General features: G+C 36.3%; 1 protein-coding gene across 4 annotated transcripts in view; it reads left to right on the top strand.

Annotated features, from left to right (window-relative positions):
- The window catches only part of NBEA (neurobeachin), a 545,308-nt gene that overhangs the window by 92,667 nt on the left and 428,535 nt on the right, over positions 1-24,106 (top strand). For 3 of the 4 annotated variants that reach the window (XM_084768707.1, XM_084768708.1, XM_084768709.1), the window contains exons 8-10: positions 53-199; positions 15,465-15,662; positions 16,214-16,347. In XM_084768707.1, the coding sequence (XP_084624833.1) occupies positions 53-199; positions 15,465-15,662; positions 16,214-16,347 (479 nt within the window). Of the gene's footprint in view, positions 1-52; positions 200-15,464; positions 15,663-16,213; positions 16,348-24,106 lie in introns of those variants that run through there. The other variant, XM_084768710.1, reaches the window with a different exon arrangement.

The following is a 24,106-nucleotide window of genomic DNA, read 5'->3' on the forward strand; positions in this document are numbered from 1 at the left end:
TAAGTATTCTGTTACAAAATAATAATTTATTTTTTGTGACTTTTAAAAATAGAGCTATGACAAGTGCTTTCTTGGATCTTCAGAAACCGCTGATGCCAATAGGGTATTCTGTGGCCAGCTTGGGGCTGTGTATGTGTTCAGTGAAGCTCTTAACCCAGCACAGATATTTGCAGTTCATCAACTCGGACCTGGTTATAAGGTAGGAAGGACCACATTATTACAAGTTTTCTCCTGTAACACTAGAATTTAATGAAAATTTTTGTTCAGTGTTGGAAAGTGTCATCCCAACTTTTTGAACCCTACTGTGCTGTGCCTTTTCATCTATTCTTTCTGTCTTTAATTATATCCTTTCATGAACTTTTTATTTTTTCATGAAGATATTCTGATATTAAAGACATGCTTTCGTTATCAGTTCTAAAAAAGTATTTTCTAATAGTACATTGCTTATTAAAATGGTGTTTGAAATCTCAGATTTTGAAATATGTACATTATGTAATGATTATACAGAATGACTCATTGAGGGCTCAGTGGTTAAGGGCACTGGCTACTTTTCCAGAGGTCCTGTGTTCAATTTCCAGCAACTACATGGTGTCTCACAGCCATCTATAGTGGTATCTGGTGTCCATTTTTGGCATGCAGGCATTTGTGCAGATAGAGCATTCATACACATAACATACATGAATAAATAAATCTTCAATAAAAATAACTTGTTGAAAGGGATAAATAAAGATTTAGAGGAAAAAGCAGTGTCAAATGCTGTACCCAGTTGAGCTCATTGCATTTACTTGTCCCTTGCAGTGAGTAAAGAATGGGGTAATGTGTGCTCTCATGTCAAAAATTACCAACACTAATTTAATCATATTATTCTGATTTCTGTTTTGCTTTGAAATAGATGCATTAAAGGCAAGATGCAGCATTGACTCCTGTGAACTACTTTTTGTTTCTTTGTTTTGGCTTTGCTTGTTGTTTTTTTGGGACAGGGTTTCTCTGTGTAGCCTTGGCTGTCCTGGACTCTTTGTACACCAGACTGGCTTTGAATTCAGAGATCCACCTTCCTCTGCCTCCCGAGTACTCGAGTTACAGGTGTGTACCACTATGCTTGGCAACTGATTAGTTTTTAAAGAGCATACTTGGTAAGTACAGGTAGACTATTTATAGAGTTGTACAGCTTCAGACTACTTGGAGGTGAGACAAAATTATACATTATAAATCAAAGTTGAGCCAAACATTTTTGGTGTATATCTTTAATCCCAGCATTCCATGGGAGGCAGAAATAGGTAGGTCTTTGTGAATTCAAAGTCAGCCTGGTCTACAGAGTCAGTTCCAAGACAGCCATGGCTACAGAGAGAAACCCTGCCTCAAACAAACAAACAAACAAACAGAATAAAAGTTGATAGTGTTAGGAACATATGTCTTAATTTAAAGTGTTGCTGCTCTTTTTTCTTTTTTTAAAGTTTAATGTTTATATTAATGGGAAGCTTGTTATGGAAGAGTAACACTAAATATTACAATATTCTTTCTAATACTTTTACATTCTTATTTCTGTTTTATTATTTTGTTTTATGGTAGACATGTAAGTAACAAAATTACTCTTTTAAAAGATCTTGTTCCTGGTGATGTAAATAACCAAAATACTTAGGAGAGTCCTGCTGTTTTGTGTCACAGTGACATTACATGCTGCTATCTTTATCCATTTAGTTTTATTTGTCTCACTAGGCCTAGCTATGAATTGGTATTAGTAGAGCCACCTTCCGCCCCTACACCATCCCTCTCCCCCCTTTTATTGAAAATAGATTTCTTTCCTATATAATATGTCCTGATTACTGTTTCCAGTCCCTCTACTCCTCCCAGTTTCCTATCTCACCTTCCATCTGGATCTATTCCTTTATCACATTAGAAAACACACAGGCTTCTAAGAGATAATAATAAAATGAAAGAAGATAAAATAAAAACTAACACATCAGAGTTAGACAACATAAACAGACATAAGGAAAAGAGGTCAAGAAGACACATGAAGAAGGGCAAGATCTAAATATTATGTAGTTCTTCCACTATAAAAGGAACCAGCATTGTGTTGAACAGATTTGTAAATTAGAAAAGTATCATTTGGCTCTTTCTTGGCATGTTCTATAACATTGGTAAAAATGTGCAGAAGTCCTAAGTCACTGTATTCCCTCTATAAGTATTCTCTTTATACAGGGTATGGAATGCCTTCACTAAAGTCTAGCATGTATATGAGAAAGTATCATATTCAGTTATAAATGTCTCTATGCATCTGAGCATTTGTTAATGGAGATATAACTTCATTAGCACAAATTAATTATCTCAATTGGAAATTCGGTGTACAGCTGTTATTCAACAGTTTGTATCTGCAAAACTCTTTGATATTGACAGGGTTTTACTAGAAATGTAGATAATACGAAGAAAGGAAAGACGTAAATGAGACCCAGAAACATTCTGACAGGAACATTCCCATACTTCACCCTGGTCTCTTGGTAGTGAGCAAAGTCTCTGCTTGCAGGAGAGCTGTAGTTAGACTGTACAGGATATGTAGGATGTAAATTAGTCAAACGTGGTACTATGTTACCTGCACACTTTGACACAGAGCACGTTGTATGGTGAGGCCCTTACTTCCCGTTCTCATTACCTTTGGAATCTTACCTCTATCTCTTTATAGCCTTAAGAGAGGGTTCCTGCCTTTTTTTCATTGTGATGCATCATTGTCACCTACAGAGTTTACATTTAAGAACCATACATCATTGTAGAAAAATTTGCAAAGTAAAAATTCTCCCATTGCTGTGTTTCACTAAGGGCATGTCTTTGTGTTGATGTGCACTCATAGCTGTCCATAAGGCGTCGACATACCTACGGCAGCTTTGCTTCTACTTTTATGTCACACACACAAGTATGACTTCTTTAATCTCTGTAAAATGCATAAACCACCAATGAGAAAAATAGACTATTTTTATGAAACGTTTAAATTTATTAATAGAGTCATCTGTAGTTGCATCCACTTTCCTGCCAATGACAGAGCTTCATTCTTTCTTATGGCTAAATAAATGATTCAATTGCATAAATGTGCCACATTTTTCTCTCCATTAATTATCCTTTTGTAGGGTTCCTGGGTTGGTTCCATAGCAGTTACTGTGGCTAGATCTTCAGAGAACAGTGACTGATATGTATATGTCTCTGTGATGTGCTGAGTTGGAGTCCTTTGGAAAAACACCTGGAGTGGTATAGTGGGGTCACAGGGTAATAAATCTGTTTTTCACTGGCTAAGTAACTTCCATAAGGATTTCCATAGTTTTTGGACCATCTGCGTTTGTGCCAGAATCATGGTATTTTTCTTACTATGGCGCTGTGTTAGAGCTTGATATAGATATGAACATCATCCTTTTTCCCTAAGTTTGTTTTGGTTATCCAGGATCCTTTGTGTGTTGGAGTGTCTAACATGTCTAGCATAAATGCACGTGACAGGAAAGTATACCTGATGTAGTTATGTACAAATATTTGGGGTGTGATAGATCGAAATACTAGTAACTCCACTTCAAATAATTTTAAAGATGGTTGAGCACTTGGAATAGTTTCAGAAGAGAGAGAACAGCTTGCCTGGGACTGCTGTTGTAAATGCCAACCCCAATTAAAGGAGCTGCAGCTGGCAGAGGCACAGCAGTTTCGGAGGAGTGTAGCACTGTGTGAGCAGTGCAGGTGTACAGGCAGCTGGAAGAGACATGCAGGAGTTCAATTTGGAGTACACATGTAGTATTGTTTAGTTCTTTTTTTGCTTAAGGAAACTATTAAGACTGGTTTGCTTAGTTTTTGTGTGATGGCTCCAGCAGTTTTTGGTCAGTGCCAAGCCTGAGAAGGAAGCAGAGGCGAGGGAAGAGAAACACAAGACTTTTGTAGAGAAGTGTGAAAAACAGGTTAGGCATTTTCCTTATACTTCACTAGGACAACAGCCAGAGGTACTTTTGGATAGTGCCCACCAGGTGTGTGAGGAAATAGACAGCCTATGCTTCATACTGGAATGGAAATGGAAATGCTCCTTGATCAAGTGGCCTACCAGCTCATATTGATGCAGTTCAACCGAGACCTGGCCAAGAGCCTCAAGTCATAACAAAGTGCTTATGTATAATGCCAGCAAGGAACAAATGAGGAGGAGCACGAGAAGTAGCTCCCAGAAGAACTCCAGAAGACTTCCAGGGAGGACCTATAAATGATGTAGGAGTCATTGTTAGGACTTACTCCATTACCACGTGCACTGCTGCATCCATGCTGCCTTCTGGCTTCTCCATTCCTGGTAGATAACTCCTAGGAAGATGATAATAAAAAAGTCCGTTTGTAACTCCAGTGACCCCATCACTGGCTACAGGCCTCTGTGGGGCCAATCTCTTGAAAAGAAAACTCTGATACCGTATTTCTAGTTCCAGCCTCCTCACCTCTGTTGTTCCTCACATCATGCTCTGAAGGCCTACAGTGTCCCTGCTGGCCCTGTCGCAAGCCGTCATCCATCTCTCTGATTTGAGTTAGATGGCTCAGCTACCTGCATCTCCACTTCCCATTTGTAATCTTAGGTGTCTAGGGAGGGAGAGAAGTCACAAGGTCAACACCCCAGTTTGGGAGCATGTGTCTCCTGAAAAGGAGGATTGGTTCTTCATGGTCAGTGTAGCTCAGTTTTTAATTTTTTTTTCTATCTTGCCTTCCTTTGGAAACTGGGCAGTGATGCCCAGTAATCAATTTCAGATGCTCGAATAAAATAAGAACTCTACAAAAAGTCAAACAAGAACCAAACAACAACAAAAACAAAAGGAAAAACGGTTAAGACAAAACTGGAGAAACAAAGATAAAGAAAACCCTTGAAAACAAACAGAGGAAATTGGAAGTTGATTAAGAAAGCAATGGTTTGGAAAAACCATCCATTTCTTATCAGAAAACAAGTCTGAAGAAAGAACAAAGGTTTTTAAAGTTATGAAAAAAACTCTTCCGTCCCACAGTTCACCCAATGTAAGCATGTTTAGGTGTGAGAAATGAGAAGAATTAGGGAAATGTTGGTTGATGACAGCACACTTCAGTGAGCAAGGTGGGAACATGGAGCGTGAGGACTAAGCCACAGCACTGCGAATGAAAGGTGTAGGGAGAAATAAAGTCCTCTTTCTCCTGATTTCCTTCAAATGTACACAGTTGATTGAAGAAACCTTCGTTCATGTGAAATTTATGTACATAATTTTTGTAATATAGAAAATTGCTAACAGAAAACTGGAGATGGGCTGGAAATGGTTTTTTATGTTAAATAGTTTCCATATTTTAATGTGTGAATAAATGATTTGAGATGGACTACAACTCACTAACTCAGTTCAAGTGAGTAAAGTCAAAGTTACATACATGCTTGACTGCTTTCAATCAAAGATAGCAAGCAGTTACTCAGTTTAGAAGATGAACAGAATAAGAGGTGCCGGGTAATGGACAGGGTAAGCTAAATGTCAACAAGAACATTCACTATTCCATTCATCTATGGTCTCAGTAAATATTGGAAAAGTGAGCAAGAGAAATTTACTGGAGAAAATAACTCATATACTCTGCATAATATAAAATAAGATTTATATTTTTAAACAGAACTTGACTGTAGAACTTTGGCTGACCTGGGACTCATGTACTGGTTGAAGGCATATACCACCATGCTTGGTTGTGTTTTCTTTTTTAAAACTCAGTAACATTGCTATGTCTTGTGGTGGTTAATTTTGCATATTTGTGGAATGTTTTGTATATTTTATCTTTCAAATTTTTTCTTAATAGTATTCGGTATTATTATTATTTCTGTTTCATTGCTTTTAAACTTTTTCCTTTTTCGTCGTTAGTACGTAAGATTGAATGGAGCTTTATGCATTCTAGGAAAAGTCTACACTGAGCTATATCTCTCATAATGTATTTGTATAGTAGGTTGAGACAGGACTTCACGAAGATGTCTAGGCTGGTGTTGAACTTACTCTAGTCCAGGCTGACCTTGACTATGTAGTCTCCTTCCCTCCGCCTCCTGGTTCTCTGAGATTACAAGTCTGCTTCTTGAGGCAGCCTGGTGTTTTAAAAACATGATTATACATATTCGATCTGCTTTGCTTAATTTTGCTGTTCTCCTAGAACTTTATCTTCTTTATTTCCCTTATTTCAAAAGTATAGAGATAAAATTTACAGAAAATTTATAATCACTATAGTATACAGTTCCCCCATCACTTGAAAATTCCTACTAGTATGATGTCTCCTCATCATTGACTGTTTTCGTTTTGTTTTGTACAGACAAGAACACTCTTCTGCCAAATTATGGTGTTGCATTAAGTCAGATTACAATGAATGCATTAGCTAAGCTTTAGAACCCATTAAATTTTTATTAATTTTCTCATAATATTCCTTACAAGAAAACAGTTCAGTTTGCTGCATTTATATTGTACAGTATCTTTAGCCTGCTGACTGAACAGTTTTGCAGATCTTTCTTTCTTTCTTTTCTTTCTCCTTATGTTTTTTGTTTGTTTGTTTGTTTTTATTTGGTTTGTTTTTTGAGACAGGATTTCTCTGCATAGCCTTGGCTGTCTTGGAACTTGTTCTGTAGTCCAGTTTGGCCTCAAACTCATAGAAATCTGCCTGATTCTGCCTCCCACATGCTGGGATTGAAGCTGTGTGCCACCACTGCCTTGTCAGTTTCTCAAATGATCATAACATGTCTATATGAATATTACCAAGGTTCATTCTGGCATGCTTTTGAGCCTTTTCTTAGTCCCTCTGAACTATTCTTCAGCCCTTTCTTACTGAACCAGGCTCTTGGGCAGCTACCTTCTCTCATCCATCTGATCCCCAGGTCGCCATTACATCTGTTGGGCAGAAATCCTGTTACCCAGATTTCTTTGGAACTCTGACTCACAATAGTTGCCTCCTAAAGGCAAACGTGGTCCCTCTCCTGGCCATCCTTTGCTTAGCTATGCTCCTGTTTTCTTCACCTTTCTCAGGTTCTAGGCACCCGTACCTGGCAGCCTTCCAGCTCAGGCTTTAATAAGCCAAGCCATAGTCATACGTACATACATACATACATACGTACATACAGTGTGTATGTATGTCTGTACATATAAATGCATACTGTGATTTACATGTACATACAAATTCATACTGTGTATGAGATAAGAGGACAATTTACAGGAGTTTGTTCTCTTCGTTTTACTGGGCAGGTTCCAGCTGTCAAACAGATCTTCAGACTTGGTGGTAATAATAGTCTTTACCCACTGAGCCATCTTAGCAGCTGTCCAAGTCACACTCTAAATTCATGTTTTCTGAGGGTAGTCTAGATCAGCTCCCACCCCTCCTTACCATCTGGGTATCTGCTCTTCCCATCTTCATGTTCTCTGCTCGTGTTCTCATCGTCCTCTGCCTCTTGATGGTAGGGAGTCAGCTCATGTGGGCAGGCTCTATACCATTCATGTACTTTGCTACTTCACCAGACTCCAACCTACTCCTCTCATGCTTGGCCTTTTGAGTTGATATCACTCACGATGGGGATATTCAGGACTGAGAGGATCTCCTGGGGATACCAGGTGCCTTCCCTCTGTCCCTTCACACCCTGGTGAATTGCCTCAACCATGTCTTTCTCTCTGTTGTTGTGGTTCCATTCAACACCATCCTTGTGTTTGGTTCCCAGTCCAGGAGCTCTCATTTCTGGATAATTTTTATTTGCAATAATTTGAATGAACTGTGTTGCACATAAACTTGTGTTCTGGAACACTTGGTTCCCAGTTGATGGCACTGTTGGGGAGATTATAGAACCTTGATGAAAAAAGCTTATAGCTGGAAGTGGGCTTTGGGAGGCTTGCCCTATTTCCTGTTCCTTCTCTCTGCTTCTTGTGTGTGGATAAAATGTGATGAGCAAGCTTCCTGCTCCTATCTCTTTCTGCCTGTCCATTGCTGGGCCTACCCTGCCATCGCAGACTGGAACCCTCTGGAGCCATAAGACAGAATAAACATTTTTTCTTTGTTTGTTTGTTTCTTTCTTTCTTTCCTTTCTTCCCTCCCTCCCTCCCTTCCCCCTCTCCCTCCTTTCTTTCCTTCTTTCTTTTTCTCTTTCTCTTTTCTGTCTCATTTTTCTGTTTCTCTCTCTTTCTTTCTTTCTTTCTTTCTTTCTTTCTTTCTTTCTTTCTTTCTTTCTTTCTTTCTTTCTTTCTTTCTCAGGGTTTCTCCGTGTAACCTTAGCTGTCCTGGACTCCCTTTGTAGACCAGGCTGGCCAGGTACTCACAGAGTTCTGCTTGCCTCTGCCTCCCGCATTTCAAGCAAGTGAACCATGCCTAGCTAGTAAATATTTTAAGTTGCTTTTGTCTATGGTATTTTATCACAGCAGTAGAAAAGTAACTGTTACCTTTGCTTTCAGGAATTACACCCTCACCTTGGCAGCTTCTGCAGAAGAAGGCCACCCCTTCCACCCTACTGTTCTGTCTTAACAATCCTCACTCAGATCTGGGGGCTGCAGTTTCTCCTTCCGACACACATGCACTGTATGCACACATATACCAACACACACACACACACACACACACACACACACACACACACACACACACACACCACCTGCCCCTAGCTTTGACCTTACTTAGCCTTACCAGGTAGCTTTGCAAACTTTTTTAAGGGGAACAGGAATAGAAAGATAAAAGTGCTTCATTTATTTATCTGTAGTGGGATCGCTGCTCCATGGGGAAATTTTCTTTTTATTCTCTACTGGTTTTACTTTTTTCTTTTATACCCATACCTTCTTCATATCTTCACCAGCATTTTGGTTTTGTTGTTATTGGAGTGAGGTGATATCTTCTTGTGGTTTTAATTTGCATTTCCTTGGAGATGAGATTAGGTGTTGAAGTCATACCTTCTTGTGAGAAATGCTTATTGAGGTCTATTGCATAGTTTTAACCAGGGTATTTTAATTCTATTTTGTTGTTGGTAACTTTGGTGTTCTTTCTATATTGTGTATGTAACTCTCAGTCAGACTTATACTTTGCTAGTGTGTTTTCTCATTCTGTAGGTTGTTTCTCAATTCTGACTGTATGCAGAGCAAATACTTTTAGTTTCTCTTTGGATTTAAAGTATGCCTCCTACTGATACTGCACTGTAGGACTTTGGTTTATCTTCTTGTTGACAACTTCTGAATGCTGGTTTTTCACTCCATTTATTTTGAATGTTACTATTTACACATCATACTGCCCTCATCTGTGTCTTTGACTTTTCTGGCTTCAATTACCTGTGATCAGAGCATAGTCTGAAGACATTAATGGGAAACTGTGTTTAGATGAGTTCAATTAAAATCTCTGTGAGTACAGACCTTTGTTATACAAATTATATATTAAATAAAACTTATGTATATTGTATAGTATAGAATCAGTTTATTATACATATGTCATAGAGATTCTGAGAATGGAATACCTGGCCTTCAAGACAACCAACTCAGATGGGACTTGTGAAAACGGGTGCTGTGGAAGAGCTGTCTGCTGAGCCAGAAGGCTTTTGCAGATTCATTGGGAAGTTGAGTAGGGTGTAACTCCCCAAGTCCTAGGAAGACACAGCTGTTGTCACTGGTATAGTAGAGTTACCAGGAGCTCTGCTGTTACTTGGGGATTTTGGAGTTTTGATCCAGTGAGAGTAGATTTATGTCCACAACTCAAAACATTCTCTGATTACTACAAAAATGAATGAGAGTACTTGGGAAAGAAATTGTAAGGCTTTCATGTGTATGTGTTTACAGTGATCACACACACACACACACACACACACACACACACACACACACATTTCTGTAAGTTATGTCTCTGACCTTCTAAAACTGAATAATTCTTCATTCTGATTTTTTCAAGTTCCAGTGTACTGAAATACCTGTCCTTCCAGGGCAATACAGACACATTAAAAATCTATGCTTATAGTAGAAAAGTCCATTTCAGGAATTGCTTGATACTGGCAAATGAGACTTAGTTCGATATGTCTTTTCACAGTGACAGTGTCATTGTGTTAAATGGTGTGTTATTGGATGTTGTATCAGCTTTTTTTTTAACTTATGAAATGTTACAGTGATTAAATAGCCAGAACTTGGCAAAAATGGGTTAATTTATATATATCATTATCTTAATATCTTTACTTTTTGTTGGTTTAGTCATTTTCTATCTTAAAATACTGACCTCATTTCATTCTTTGAAAATTTCTTTACCAATTTTACCATTTTGTTAAGCTTATGATTATGATTCTTACTCTTTCCAATAATTTTTATACTTTTGTTGAATGTCTATGATTTACATGTCATGTACCAAAATCCCTCTCCTCCCCCAGTAAAATAAAACAAACAGACAAACAAATAATCCTGTCACAGAAGCTGTAATGTATCATGCAGTATAGCCTTTTGCCCACATATGTTTACTTTCAAATGTTCATTGCTCCGAGTCATGGGTCTGGTTGGAGGCTTATACTATCATTACCGGGATCCCCACTAGGACTGCTGTTGGATATCCCATCGTTGATGTGTGTAAAGGAGATTCTTAATCTTTTAATCTACACATCAGGCCCCTTCATATGTTCCAGCAGGTCATACATGGGGTAGATGTTGGAGTGAGGTCCACCCAGAGCCCTGGATAAGGGACTGCTCCCTTGTCCTCAAGGCAGGGTCCACTCTCTCGCTCCTGTGTCACCAGGGCAGGGACCATTCTCCTGCCCCCGTGTCCTCTGGGCAGGACTGGCTCAACGGCTCCTGTGTCACCAGGGCAGGGCTAGCTCACTCACTCCCATGTCATCAGGGCAGTAATAATCTTACCTGTTTAAGGGTGATAATACTGATTGTAGGGAATTCAATTAAAATTAATATATTGAATATTTATTAAATTCAAGGACATACTGTATACTTTGGGGATTTATATGATTAAGCTTATACTTTTTATTAGAATATAATTAGATCCCCAACATTTATAATTAAAGGTTGTTATGTGTATTAGAAAGGAAATATAATCAAAGTTTTAATGCTAGGATGATTATTTCCAGCCTAGAGGATTTACACAGAAGGATGAATTTTAAGATTTCTTAGAATATAAGTCAATTTTACAGGTATTTGAGACAGAGGACATGATTTGCAGGATGGAAAGGTGTATCAAATATATATATACACACACATATATATATACACACACACATACATACATGCATACATAGACCCATAATTAGGTGCAACTTGGTGGTAGAACACTTAGTGGGAAGATCAGTTTTATAATGAAGTTTCAGGATGTATTGGGTAAGCTTAAGTGATTGAAGGCTTTGAATATCAAAGTACTAAATTTGGACCATACTTTTTTGCTCAAGTAGAATTATCAAAAAAATAATCATAGTGAGGAAATTAATTCATTGTATTATATATTTTTCAAGATAGGGTTAGAGATGCAGCTTTTAGGTTCTATGATTTTTTAAATAGCCCAGGATGAGTTATATATTGTGCAGTAGTTGGGAAATTGTAAAATAAACAACTAGCATCAGGACTTACTTATTGCATTTTACAGAATCATTACAGTAGTCCTTCAGCAACGTTCACTATGTACTATGAGGAAACACATTTTATACTTTATATAAATGTGACGTCCCACGGATGGTGGCTCACACCTCCAAACCCAGTGCTCAGGAGGCTCAGCCAGGTGAATTGCTGCAAATTTGAAGCCAGCTTATTTAAAAAACAAAGCAAACTAACAAAATGCTTATATTCTTGACATTCGCTAATGTCACTAGTGCTTTCTGGAGGTCAGTATTACAAAATACCATGATGCCACATTTTAGTACATTTTATTATATATATTAATAATAAATGTTACTTATGTATATTATGTAAATGATCAGATTAGGCATTTATGGTTCTACTAAATGAGGCCCTGCCTCATTAGCATCTGTGTTACAGATAATTGGTTATGCAGGCTGCCTGTATATGATGTTATGCCCCTGTGTATATACATTTTATTAGAATAGCATCTGGCCTTAAAATTATGATTCTATTGTCTCAGTCTTTTGAGTAGTGGGATTTTAGGAATTTGCCACAATACACCTGGCTGCCTAGTACCTAACTGATGAATGATTGTATCACAAATAATTATTAAACAAAGACTAGTTTTATGAAAATAAATGTTTTTTCAAAGATGATTTCTGTAGCTAGACTAATGTATAAGGAGAGACCACAGATAAACGTGTCATCCTATGATTAATTGTCTATAATAATGAGTTAGAGTAAACTGGATATTTGTTAGCTATTCTCAGAACTACTGGAATTGCCCATGGCATGCCACGGTTAGCTGAAAAGATGCGCTCATTCTGGTTCTTCATGTTTCAGGGTCCATGAAGGTCGTATCAGATACTTTGGATATTTCATATTAAAAGAATGTTTTCTGGGTTTGTTATGGGTTCAGCACTGATATGATTTCAATGACATCTTGTATTATTTGATCATTGGAAACTGAAGTGCAAGATCCTGTGTGTAAACTTAATAGGGGACATTTAGAGGGTGTAACCCACTGGACATCTTCTCTGCTTTCCTTTAAAGTCATTTACTAAAGAGGTATCTTTCAATGCTTCACAGTTAATCTTTAGTTAAGGATAGCTGCCCAGGTTATTTAAGGAAAGTTTATTATAGAATTTAAAATTGATTTAAAAATCATTAAAGTAGGAGCTGGGTGTGGTGGCGCACACCTTTAATGCCAGTACTTGGGAGGCAGAGTCAGAAAGATCACTGTTAGTTCAAGGCCAACCTGGTCTACAAGATGAGTCCAGGATAGCCAAGGCTACACAGAGAAACCTTGTCTCAATAAACAAAACAAAACAAAAAAGAATTAAAGTGTGTATGTCACATGAAGAATTATAATGTATTTATATATAATACATTTTGTCTTTTGTGCATAAATGTATAAATAAAAATGCTAACTGATTGGTTTTGTAGAAAAAATTCTTCTGATAATTCATCCTCTCTGTGTGATGTGATTTATTGTCTTGGATACTGGTTCTGTAGGTTGTACATGGTGTAATGTGCTGTGTCAGGGACTGTATGCAGGGCCCACAAAGATAGGTATGCTAGTCCTTACTTCTGAAGAGTTATTTACCACAACACAGCAACAGTTATCAGGTTAGTGTATAAAGCAATAGGTACATATGAAAACATTTTAACTACTCCCACAGTTACACTTAGAGTTCTATGTAATTCATGGTAAATTGTGAAACTTGTCTGAAAGCACCAATTACATCTGATTGCCTCTGACTTGAATTCAGTTCTGAGAGGGGTCCTTGATGCATCTAAGTTGTTTAAAAATCAAATTTCAATTTAGAATGTTAGGGATATATGTGATATTACACTGTACACCTGCTTCTTTCATTCTGTTTTGTGCTCTTTATTAACTACCTATATTCTCCAGGCATGTTTCTATTATTCTGCATAAAAATAATAACATACAGCATCATTGGAATAGGAAGCCACTGTTCTATTTCAGCTCTTGTCATTGTGGTTTCTTAATAGATAATGTGAGGTCTCATAGGGATGATAGTGTGAAGGAGTAATACATACTGTATGTTATCTGTGTAGTCAATTTCTATAATACATTTACTTATATTTTGATATATATTTGTATTTTTCCAGGAAATTTGAGAATAATATTACATTCTAATTTCATAAAATTGGTACCATTTATTTAGAAAAAATATTAAAATACAAATCTATTTTGATAATTGAGAAATTTTATCTTTCTCTTTTGTTTTTACTAAAAATAGATTATTTTCTCATACAATATATCATGATTACAGTTTCTCTTCCCTCTACCTCTCTCAGTTCCTTCCCCCCTCCCTTCCCGTCTGGAACCACTCCCTTTTTGTATAATTAGAAAAGAAAAGGCTTCTAAGACAGAACAACAAACGATAACAAAATAAAATATAAGATAAAACAAAAACATTACATTGAATTTGGGCAATGCAAACCAACAGAAGGAAAAGAGCTGCAAGAATCAGAGACCCGCTTACTCACACATTCACAAGTCCCATAAAAATATGAAATCAAAAGCTATAATATATGCGTAGAGTAACTGTGGCCAACCTGTGTAGACCCTGTGCTCGCTGCTTCAGTATGAGCTTTGCTTAGCTGATTAAGAGGGCCTTGTTCTGCTGATGTCTTCCGTCCCCTTTGGCTCTGACATTCTTTCTGACTCTTCTTCCTAGAGCTTAGCGAAGAGTGGTTTGATGGACACAACCCATTTAGAGTATGTGTCCCGTGTCTTTCATTCTGTGCATAATGTCTGGCTGTGGGTCTCTGTGTTCTCATCTGCTATGGGCGGACGCTTTCTGATGTTGGCTGAGCAAACCACTGATCTATGCGTATAGCACAATGTCATTAATGGGTCATTTTATTGCACTTTTTTTGATGTGTTTTTGTTTTTGTTTTGGACAAGTAGTATTTGGTTTACTTTGGAACCCTAGGCTATCTTGTCTCTGGTTCTTGGTCACCCAAGCAGTGCTGGGTATGGGTTCCATCTTGTGACCTTTTGATAGCCTGCAGGGTAACTTCCCATACAAAAGCTGATAAATGGGGGAGTGAAGGTTCCATGTAGGCACCAGTTTGACCTCTCCTTGTTCAGTGAGTTGTGTCGGTGTTGTCTTCAGAGAGCAGCCTGTTTGTCTTGGTAACAGCCTGGGGTTGTTTGAAGATTACATGAGACCCCTTTGGCCAACAACTCAATTAGATGTAACCTAAATGATAATTTTACTAGTTTGTAAAATGCTCATTGCAAATTCCTTTTGCAGTATATGTTAGGGACAAAAATAAAATTTTATTTTTTAAATGGAATATATTGAAGCTGTTACTTTTATTTTGAGAAGTGTGAAGCAGTGAGTTTAAAAAAGTAATTAAAATTATAAGCCTTGAGGTGAGAAGTAATGTTCTATATTTCATTTAATTAAGTAGAATGAAATATCTAATTCAAGTAGGGAAGTATTGCTTATGTCTAATATTGAAATAGCTAAACATATTTTAATGTAAAAATACCATCCATAATTTTGGACACATGTTATTAATTATTCATTTTGCCTTTCTCTTCACTTATATTTGGTAATTTTTGGTTTGCATTCAGATTGGAATAAAAGAGACACAGAGAGTTGTCAGGCCAGAGATAGAGAAGGGCTTGAATTTGACCAGATATGCTTGGTCTCCAGTATTTGTTAGTATTTGAATTAATCTAAACATTGAGTTATTCTTTAAAAAACACCTATATTTTCTGTTAATAAACAGATAACTCTCAGAACTGGAGTGATAGTAGCAAGATGTGCAACATTACCATCAAATGTCAGAAAAATGGCGGGAGCATGATCGTCATTACTTTAGTTGTTACTCTGCTTTAAAGACTCAAGAGTTTACTGTTACTTTAACAATAGTATTAATGAAGCCTTATTTTTACAGAGTACCTTCAAGTTTAAATCTGAGAGTGATATTCATTTGGCAGAACATCACAAACAGGTTCTGTATGATGGGAAACTTGCAAGTAGTATTGCCTTTTCATACAACGCCAAGGCCACCGATGCCCAGCTCTGCTTGGAGTCCTCACCAAAAGAAAACGCGTCCATATTTGTGCATTCCCCACATGCACTGATGCTCCAGGTAGGGGTATGGGGTTTTGCACTCATGCTGTCAGCACTGAGAGTGTGTTCATTTCCCACCGTAAGCACTGATCACCTGCAAAATGCTATAGCTGGATTTGCTTTTGAATTCTTAATCCAAACTTTTGTCTTTAACTTTTTACTTTCTTGGAAACTTGTCCCATCTGTTATCATTTGTTTCTGTGTCCTTTTAAATAAAATCTGTTGACTTCCTGAACATGAAATTGCTAGGTATAAAAAAAATCCTCTGATTTGTCTTATCTGCCAGCTTGAAAATTACTTGAGTGTCCTTAAACCCAACAATATTATGTTCTTCAAGAATAACTGAGTTTGGCTTCATAGTTTAGGATAATGGCTTCTCAGCTTATTCCATATTTAAAAGTGACTAAAGATGCTCCATATTTACTGTTCATATGTATGTCTGTCAATAATTGCATGCTTGAGAACTCTTACAATAGCAGAATTCACTAACCGTATAAGGATACCTGGGACAGGAAATGGTGTTGGTAGTTATGACATGGATGTTAATAAGTATTTTTATCTTTGATATAGGATGTGAAAGCTATAGTAACACATTCAATTCATAGTGCAATCCATTCAATTGGAGGGATTCAAGTACTTTTTCCACTTTTTGCCCAACTGGACAATCGACAGCTGAATGACAGTCAAGTGGAAACAACTGTCTGGTAAGTTTTCTATGAATGTACTGTATGCTACTGTTTATGCTCTTACTTAACTCATGGCATATTCCATGCTATGTAACATATTACGGTTTTTGGTCTTAAGTTTTAATAAGAATGTGTTTGCAACTGAGGCAGACATATGTCTGCATAATATAAAATAAAAATGACTAATAATTATATTCTGATTATCATAAAACTTCTCCTAGAAAGTAAAAGAAATAATTCTAGATGTAATAAAGTAACTATGATATACAGTTAAGGAGAAGGCTTAGTTAGCTCCAAACTCACCCGCAGCAAGTGCTCATAGTCCTATCAGAGTATATTAAAGTACTAAGGTGAGGTATGGTCAGTAAGTTTAAACAGTTTATGACTTAAAGACTTACTCAGCTTATAGTGCTATGTCATGGTCTAAGATTCGAACATTATTAAGTAACACGAGCTTTACTTTAAATATAGTTCATTTTTGAGGGACACAAAAAGGGTGGTTTGTTCATGTTCAGGTAAAATGAAATGCCTTTTAATGATGTTGAATTCATATTTACTTCTTATAACTTTCCTTATTTTATCAAAAATATCATATATATCAAGCTGTGCTTTATATATTTTCTACAGTGTTGAGGATAAATTTTGGCATTATATAGCCCCTGCTTTGAATTTCAAGAGCAAATTATATATAGAAGAACATTATTTTTCAGTGCAAAATAATAAAGACTTCATGAGCTGAGTGTGTACACATACATATCTGTTTTTTAAAATGGGTTGTTGCATTTTAAATTAATGGAAAATTAGTGAATGAAGTTGTGGGGAAAATTTAAGATCCAGTAAAATATAAGGCATGATTTCCTCAAATTAGCTGACTTGACTTTGAAGGCTTCAGTATTAGTGTTAGTGTTAGAGTTACTATTGGTAGTGGTATTGTTCCTGTAATGGGACTGTCATTTTGTAAGACACATAGTTATATATAGATCTGTTATTCAATTTCCGACATTTAGTGCTTATTTATTTTATTTTTTGTAAAATAAATGTTAGAATTTTAGAAGTTGAAAGCTTTGAAGTGAAAATGAAATCCGAGGTTATATCCTTTTGGGCTGTTACTTTGGAGTGATTATTATCTTGATCCTTTCATAGATCAGTTTAGTGAAAAAAAGACAAATAAAAATAAAGAAACCATGCTTTATGATCCTGAATTTAGTTAAAAAATATTTTGTTACTTATTACCTAAGAGGAGTGAGATGCATTGTGATCTATATTTTACACTAAATGCTGAGGGGGGGAAAGGAGAAAATGCCTTCCTATTTAAACTAGTCCTTAGGAATTACCTGGAATTCGTATAATTTTAATTGCAAAGAGATCATATTTCTCAGTGAAGGTTTATTACAATTATAGTTTGGGGTGTTGTAAGTAAATAAATTTATTATAATATTTGCTTTATGAATAGCTGTTATAAAATCTTAGTTTTAATAACACATGTAATGATTAATTAGGCCTTTTAAGTAACATTTGAGAATTCTTTTTTTCTGCTTTAGTTCAAAACTCATTTTAGTGCTTATATTTATCTTAATATTTAAGTTTTATTAATTTCATGAAGGAGATGAAAATGGAGAAGTTGACATTCTAGTTTTATACTTTGTTTTTATCATCCATCTCAGTTTCCCCCTCATAATTACTAATTTTAACTTAATAAAAGATGGACATTTTGTTTTTAGTTTACAGCTGATAGAAAACATCGTAGGAAAAGTATTCCAGTCCCCTTTAATAACAGTGCACATCTACGTCTAAGACGCTGGGATTCCGTTGTGGGCTCCTTTGAATTCTTACCTAGTATTTTTCACTAAGCATTGCAAAGTCCTTGATATCCGAGGCATGCTGTTCATCAACATGTGCAGTCTGTTGTACAGTCTTTGATGTTCACTCTTTGAAAGACCAGAATATAATATACTGTGTCAGCAAGAGAACCATTTATTCATAAAATGCTAAAGGCAAATTGCTTCACAGGATTTCCTCCTCATGTCTAGAATACAGATTTTTACTTATGTAAAGGTTTATAGAATTTCTTGTTTTATGATTATTGGTTCATAATGATGAGTAGGACCTTAAAGTAGGATTATTATCTTACTTTAGCCAGCATTAACTTGCTTCAAATAAATAAGAATCATTTAAATTTAAAAAATTTTTCTCACAGAAATTCAGTATACCTTTATAAATGTATAATAACTGTACAACAAAATTACAATAAGTTCTCATTTTCAGTGGCTTTTAAGAGAAATTGAGCTAAGCTGTAGTAAGGTTTTGTTCTAGTTTCTTTGTTTAATTCTGAAACATTTTATTTTCCTTATAGTAAGCAAGCATGGAAGCCTTTTTATAAAGTTTTTAATGTTTTTGTGGCCCCATTTTTTGTTCAGCATAGGCGGATGCAATGCTAAAATCACTCACTGAGAATGAGCTTACTTTGTGGTGTCTGGGAGAGTAACTTATTTCTGCAGAATGAATTTTCTGTCTTTATCCTGAATGTTACATTATTATTACTCAATTCCTGAACTTTCAGGTCACTCAATTTATAATTCAAATTCTGAACTCAATATTCATTATTAGTGCTATTTACAGTATGTTATTAACTCTTTCACACCACAGTTCATACCACTATAACCTTAGAATAATAGGGACTTAGAGCTCCTCAGTATAGGTACAAAACATGTGTAGGTAGATCCATTGTGCCCTCTGGGTTTGCTAATTAGGGTGAATGAGCTAAGTGACATTACAAGATTTTTCGCACACTTTGATTTTGTATTTTCAACACTCTGTATCACCTTTTCTTTTAAGATAATGTACCAAAGGCTCATGTTACTTTACAGGTGACCTTCTTTCTACTAATGACATTATTTATGTTATGATAACTACCTAAGTATTGAAATAGCCAGAAGATGCTCCAGCACACAACAAGAAAATTTGCTCAACCATGTTCATAGCAGCATTATTCATAATAGCCAGAACATGGAAACAGCCTAAGTGTCCCTCAGTAGAAGAATGGATAAAGAAACTGTGGTACATATACACTATGGAATACTACTCAGCTATTAAAAACAAGGAATTCCCGAAATTTGTGGATAAATGGATTGAGCTAGAAATGATCATAATGAGTGAGTTAACCCAGAAGCAGAAAGACTCAAATGGTATATACTCACTTATATCTGCATACTAATCCAAGGGCATGTCCCACGAAAGCCTTCACTTACCAGGAAACTGGGACAGAGGGGAGGACATCCTATTGGGACTCTAGATGAGAGAAGCATGGGAGAATAGCAAAGTAGAAGGATCCAGAGGGTCCTAGAAACCTACAAGTAGATTATTATAATAGGCAGATTTGGGCCCAGAGGTCCCACTCAAACTAAGGCACCAGCCAAGGACAATACAGGCGGTAAAGTTCAAACCCCTACCCAGATCTAGCCAATGGTCAGAACAGTCTCCACACTTGAGTGGAGAGTGGGATATGACTTTCTCACGTACTGTGGTGTCTCACATTTGACCATGTCCCTTGGAGGGGAAAACCTGGTGGCATTCAGAGGAAGGGCGGCAGGTTACCTAGAAGAGACTTGATACCCTATGAGCATATACAGGGGGAGGTAATCCCCCTCAGGAACAGTCATAGGGGAGGGGAAAATGGGAGGGAGGAAAGAATGGAAGGATACAAGGGATGGGATAACCATTGAGATGTAAGAAGAACAAATTAATAAAAAATTTTAAAAAGTATTAAAATAGGACTTAAACTGAGTTTTTGCTTTTGTGATGACAATTTAGAAATCAACCCCAGATTCAGAAACTGGAACATTTTCAGATTAATTTTCTTACATTGGTCATTGGACTTACCTTTTCCTATAAAATTTAATCTCCAGGAATAATTGTCTTGATTGCTTTTAAAGAAAACACCTAGGTGTAACCTTCATTGGCTCCAAAATTGATCAGTAATAGGTTCGTGGGTGAATAGTACAGAATAGAGTCAAATAGCTTGTGGCAATACATGTAGTAATTGTTCAGGAATCTGCTCTTCAGTAAGTAAAGTAAGACAATGTGTTATATTGGTGGGAGTTCATGCTTTTAAAATTATTAACTGTCTTGAGTAATTATTCATCCCCATGAATAACAAAACTTCCAAATATCTTTGGTTCAGATTAAATTAGATATGTTGCAATAAGAATGAGCAATTAAAATGTTAGGCAATATAATCAAAACTTTCTTTTATTATTGTGTGACTTAGTATAAACATTTTCTAAACCAGTGATTTAAGCTCATTTTTTTTCTATGAAGCAAAAGTACATTGGAAGTTCTCATGAGAAATTATGCGATGCAAAGGTAAATGTTCTTTGGTTTCAACTCTCTTCTGTACTCTTTGATTGCAGATCATGGGGTTGGTCATGAGTTGGTAGAAGTTGTATGTGATATTCATTGAGTACTTTTGTCATGTCTGTTTCATCTGAAAGACACTTTCATTGTCAGTTACTAAAGACTTTTCAAAGGTAAATAACCACACATGATTGTTAAGTGCCAGCAGTACATTCCTTCTGTAAAACCTGATGAAAATAAGACACTATCATTTGTAAACTATAGCCCAATACAGTATTTTAAAAATTCTTGAGCTATGTGATCTAACTGTAGTTGATGGATGATGAGACAGTAAAAGTGAACAATCACAGGATCATACAAGTGACAAAATGCTTTATGATTTTTAATTCTGGAAAATATACTGCTGTACAAAAATTGTTAGATTTGTATTTTGGGCTTTTAATCGAGCTAGCCAAAAACAATAGCATGCAATCATATGTGCTAAGCCAAAGAAGTAAAACCTGTTTTATACATGATTGTTTCTTCTAGTGGAGGTCAATATTATAAATATAAAAAATAAGTGATTTTATTTTAAATTTTATTGAAATACTTTGTTATTTACAAAAATACTTCATTCACTTTTATTTCCTTGTTATATTTTTATATTTTTATGGAAGAACATATTGCTCCACTTAATAGTCACATTTGCTTGTTTGCCTTTATAAAAAATTTGCTGGATTGATAAGGAGACCATCTTTTTTTTTTAGCTTTATTAATTTATTCTTGTTACATCTCAATGGTTATCCCATCCCTTGTATCCTCCCATTCTTCCCTCCCTCCCATTTTCCCCTTGTTCCCCTCCCCTATGACTGTTCCTGAGGGGGATTACCTCCCCCTGCATATGTTCATAGGTTATCAAGTCTCTTCTTGGTAACCTGCTGTCCTTCCTCTGAGTGCCACCATGTCTCCCCCTCCAGGGGACATGGTCAAAGGTGAGGCACCAGAGTATGTGAGAAAGTTATATCCCACTCTCCACTCTACTGTGGAGAGTGTTCTGTCCATTGTCTAAATCTGGGTAGGGGTTTAAGGTTTACCGCCAGTATTGTCCTTGGCTGGTGCCTTAGTTTGAGTGGGACCCCTGGGCCCAAATCTGCCTATCATAATGTTCTTTGAAATGAAACACATTGACAGCACATGGAAATAATAGATGGCAGGAAATCCTTTTGTTATATTTGTCTAGAAAGAGGACTGTGTTGTTATTAGCCTGATCTAAAATGTTCTCTAAAATCCCTCATAGATTTGAGGGGCTCCATAAATTACTCATTTCTCATTTAATGCTTGGTTGCTTTTCAATTTTTTTCTGGAAGATTCAGAACTTGATTGTGACTAGGGTCTTACATTTTGTAGAGCATCAGTGGTAGTGACCCTTTGCTAGTACCTTACGTCTTTCATTATGTTTGAGCAAACTCTTAATCTGTTGATGTGTGATTCTCTGTGTACAGTGCAATTTTCAGAACAACAAAATGTCCCCTTTTCTCTTGGTTTCCTGATGTAAGGAGTCAATTTCAAATAAATTTTTTGACACCTTAGAGCTAGATATCATAAAAACATTAAAAAACACTGGCTATTTCCAAAGTAAAATATGTTAATGTTTTTCCTTTGTGGCTCATCTGTTATGCATGTTATATTCCAGGTAACACTGAGAATTACTTTCTTGATGACCTAGCATTTAGAAACATGAAGGCCTTGGAAAGATGGCTTTTATATGACTTTGGAAACACATCTGCTTTTCAATCTCATTTCTTACTAGTACATGGTAACTCAGTCTGAGATGGAAAGACAAGCCACTGTAGGGCAAAGACAGAGGGAAATCTTGCTGAAAAGCTGTGGGGTGCTCTCTTCTTTGAGGTTATATTTGGCTCAGAGCAGTTGCAGATTTGACATGAAGTTCTTGTAACTCTGAAAGCCAGGTTTACTAGTAAACAATTTAATACAGTACAGTCACAGTTGAATTAAATGTGAGGGCTCAAGGATATCTAGTAGACTAGTGGTCAGGAATTCAAGTGTGGGACGTTGTACTGATTGATTAGTTCCTGTGAAATGAGTGTCTTGCACAAGGGTTATGTGCAGGCATACGCGGTGCCAGGTACTTTCTGGTTATTCTGCCATATCTTGTGTGTTGTGACTAGGACACAAACAGCCTGCCCTCCAAGTTGCAGTAGAACCTTGATGAGGATCAGCTGTGAAACTGAGAGTGTAGATCATTGCACCGGTCACCCGAACTTATAAAGGAGTCCATGTAAAAGACAGTCTTGATATTGTTAATTTATGGTTTGAAGTAAATGGGGCAAAAACAGACGTGCAGATAAATTGCTCCCAAGGACACAGAAAAAATGTATGTGCTTAGTGCTCAATAATTCATTGACTAATAACAGAAGTTTATTTTTTTCTGGTAATTTTCTATCTCACAAATGTTTAGGACATCTGTCTATCAGAATTGAAGTTCTATATGAATCCTAGACATTTATAGTTTTCTTAATTCCATTTGGACATTTCTATGATAGTTTGATGGAAACATTAAATTTGTTTCACTTTTGATACTTCCTTTGTAATTCATCTTTATAATGGATAAGTTGCTTTGAATCTGAGTATTTATTTTTATTGACAGCTTCTGTGGATGGAGAGACTCAAAGCATCTCTTATAAGTTACATTTTTGAGCAATTCTTTATGGAGATAAGTTAATTGTGAATATTCACCATTTTCCAAGAAAGTTAGTGAATTGATTTTTGCTTGTTTTTAACATGCTTGCCACAGTTATATATCTGTTCAATACAACAGACATGATAAACATGCCTGAGTGACACAAGAAAAATTCTGGAGTGTGCCTATAATCTCTATCACATTTTTTTCTTTTACCAACTCATGTATAACATAAATGGGATTTAAAAAGTATTAACTAGTAGCAATTGGCGAGTTCTGTAGGTAAACTTTGTTTGTGGCTCATCTAAAACATAAGCAGTAATTAACAACATCTCTACTGAAGTTGGTACCTGGTTTCAAATAAGGAAAGTTTAGAACTTAAAAGTAGAACAGAACAGGGAAAGCAGGATCAGTATGTACTGAGTTACAGTGTGATGGGGGTTTGATGCTCTGATGTAATATTGCATGGTACTATGACTTTAGATAGGACAGCTAAGAGAAGGGTCCATTAATGCCTTTACCAGTATAAGTGATACATGATGTAAATATCTTATATTCATTTAAACATCACACAGTTAAACACATACAGAAAGATAACATGTGACTCCATTACTATGTACAGTTACACCTTTTATGTAAAAGTATTCAGAAGGGGAACTATTAATACCTAGAAAAAATGTGATCCGAAGTTAATGCCTGTGTGGCTTCTGAACAATTAGAGGAGGGAGAAACTATTTGTTATAT

The sequence above is a fragment of the Acomys minous genome (assembly GCF_964271855.1).
Source record: "Acomys minous genome assembly, chromosome: 19".
In the NCBI taxonomy this organism is placed as follows: domain Eukaryota; kingdom Metazoa; phylum Chordata; class Mammalia; order Rodentia; family Muridae; genus Acomys; species Acomys minous.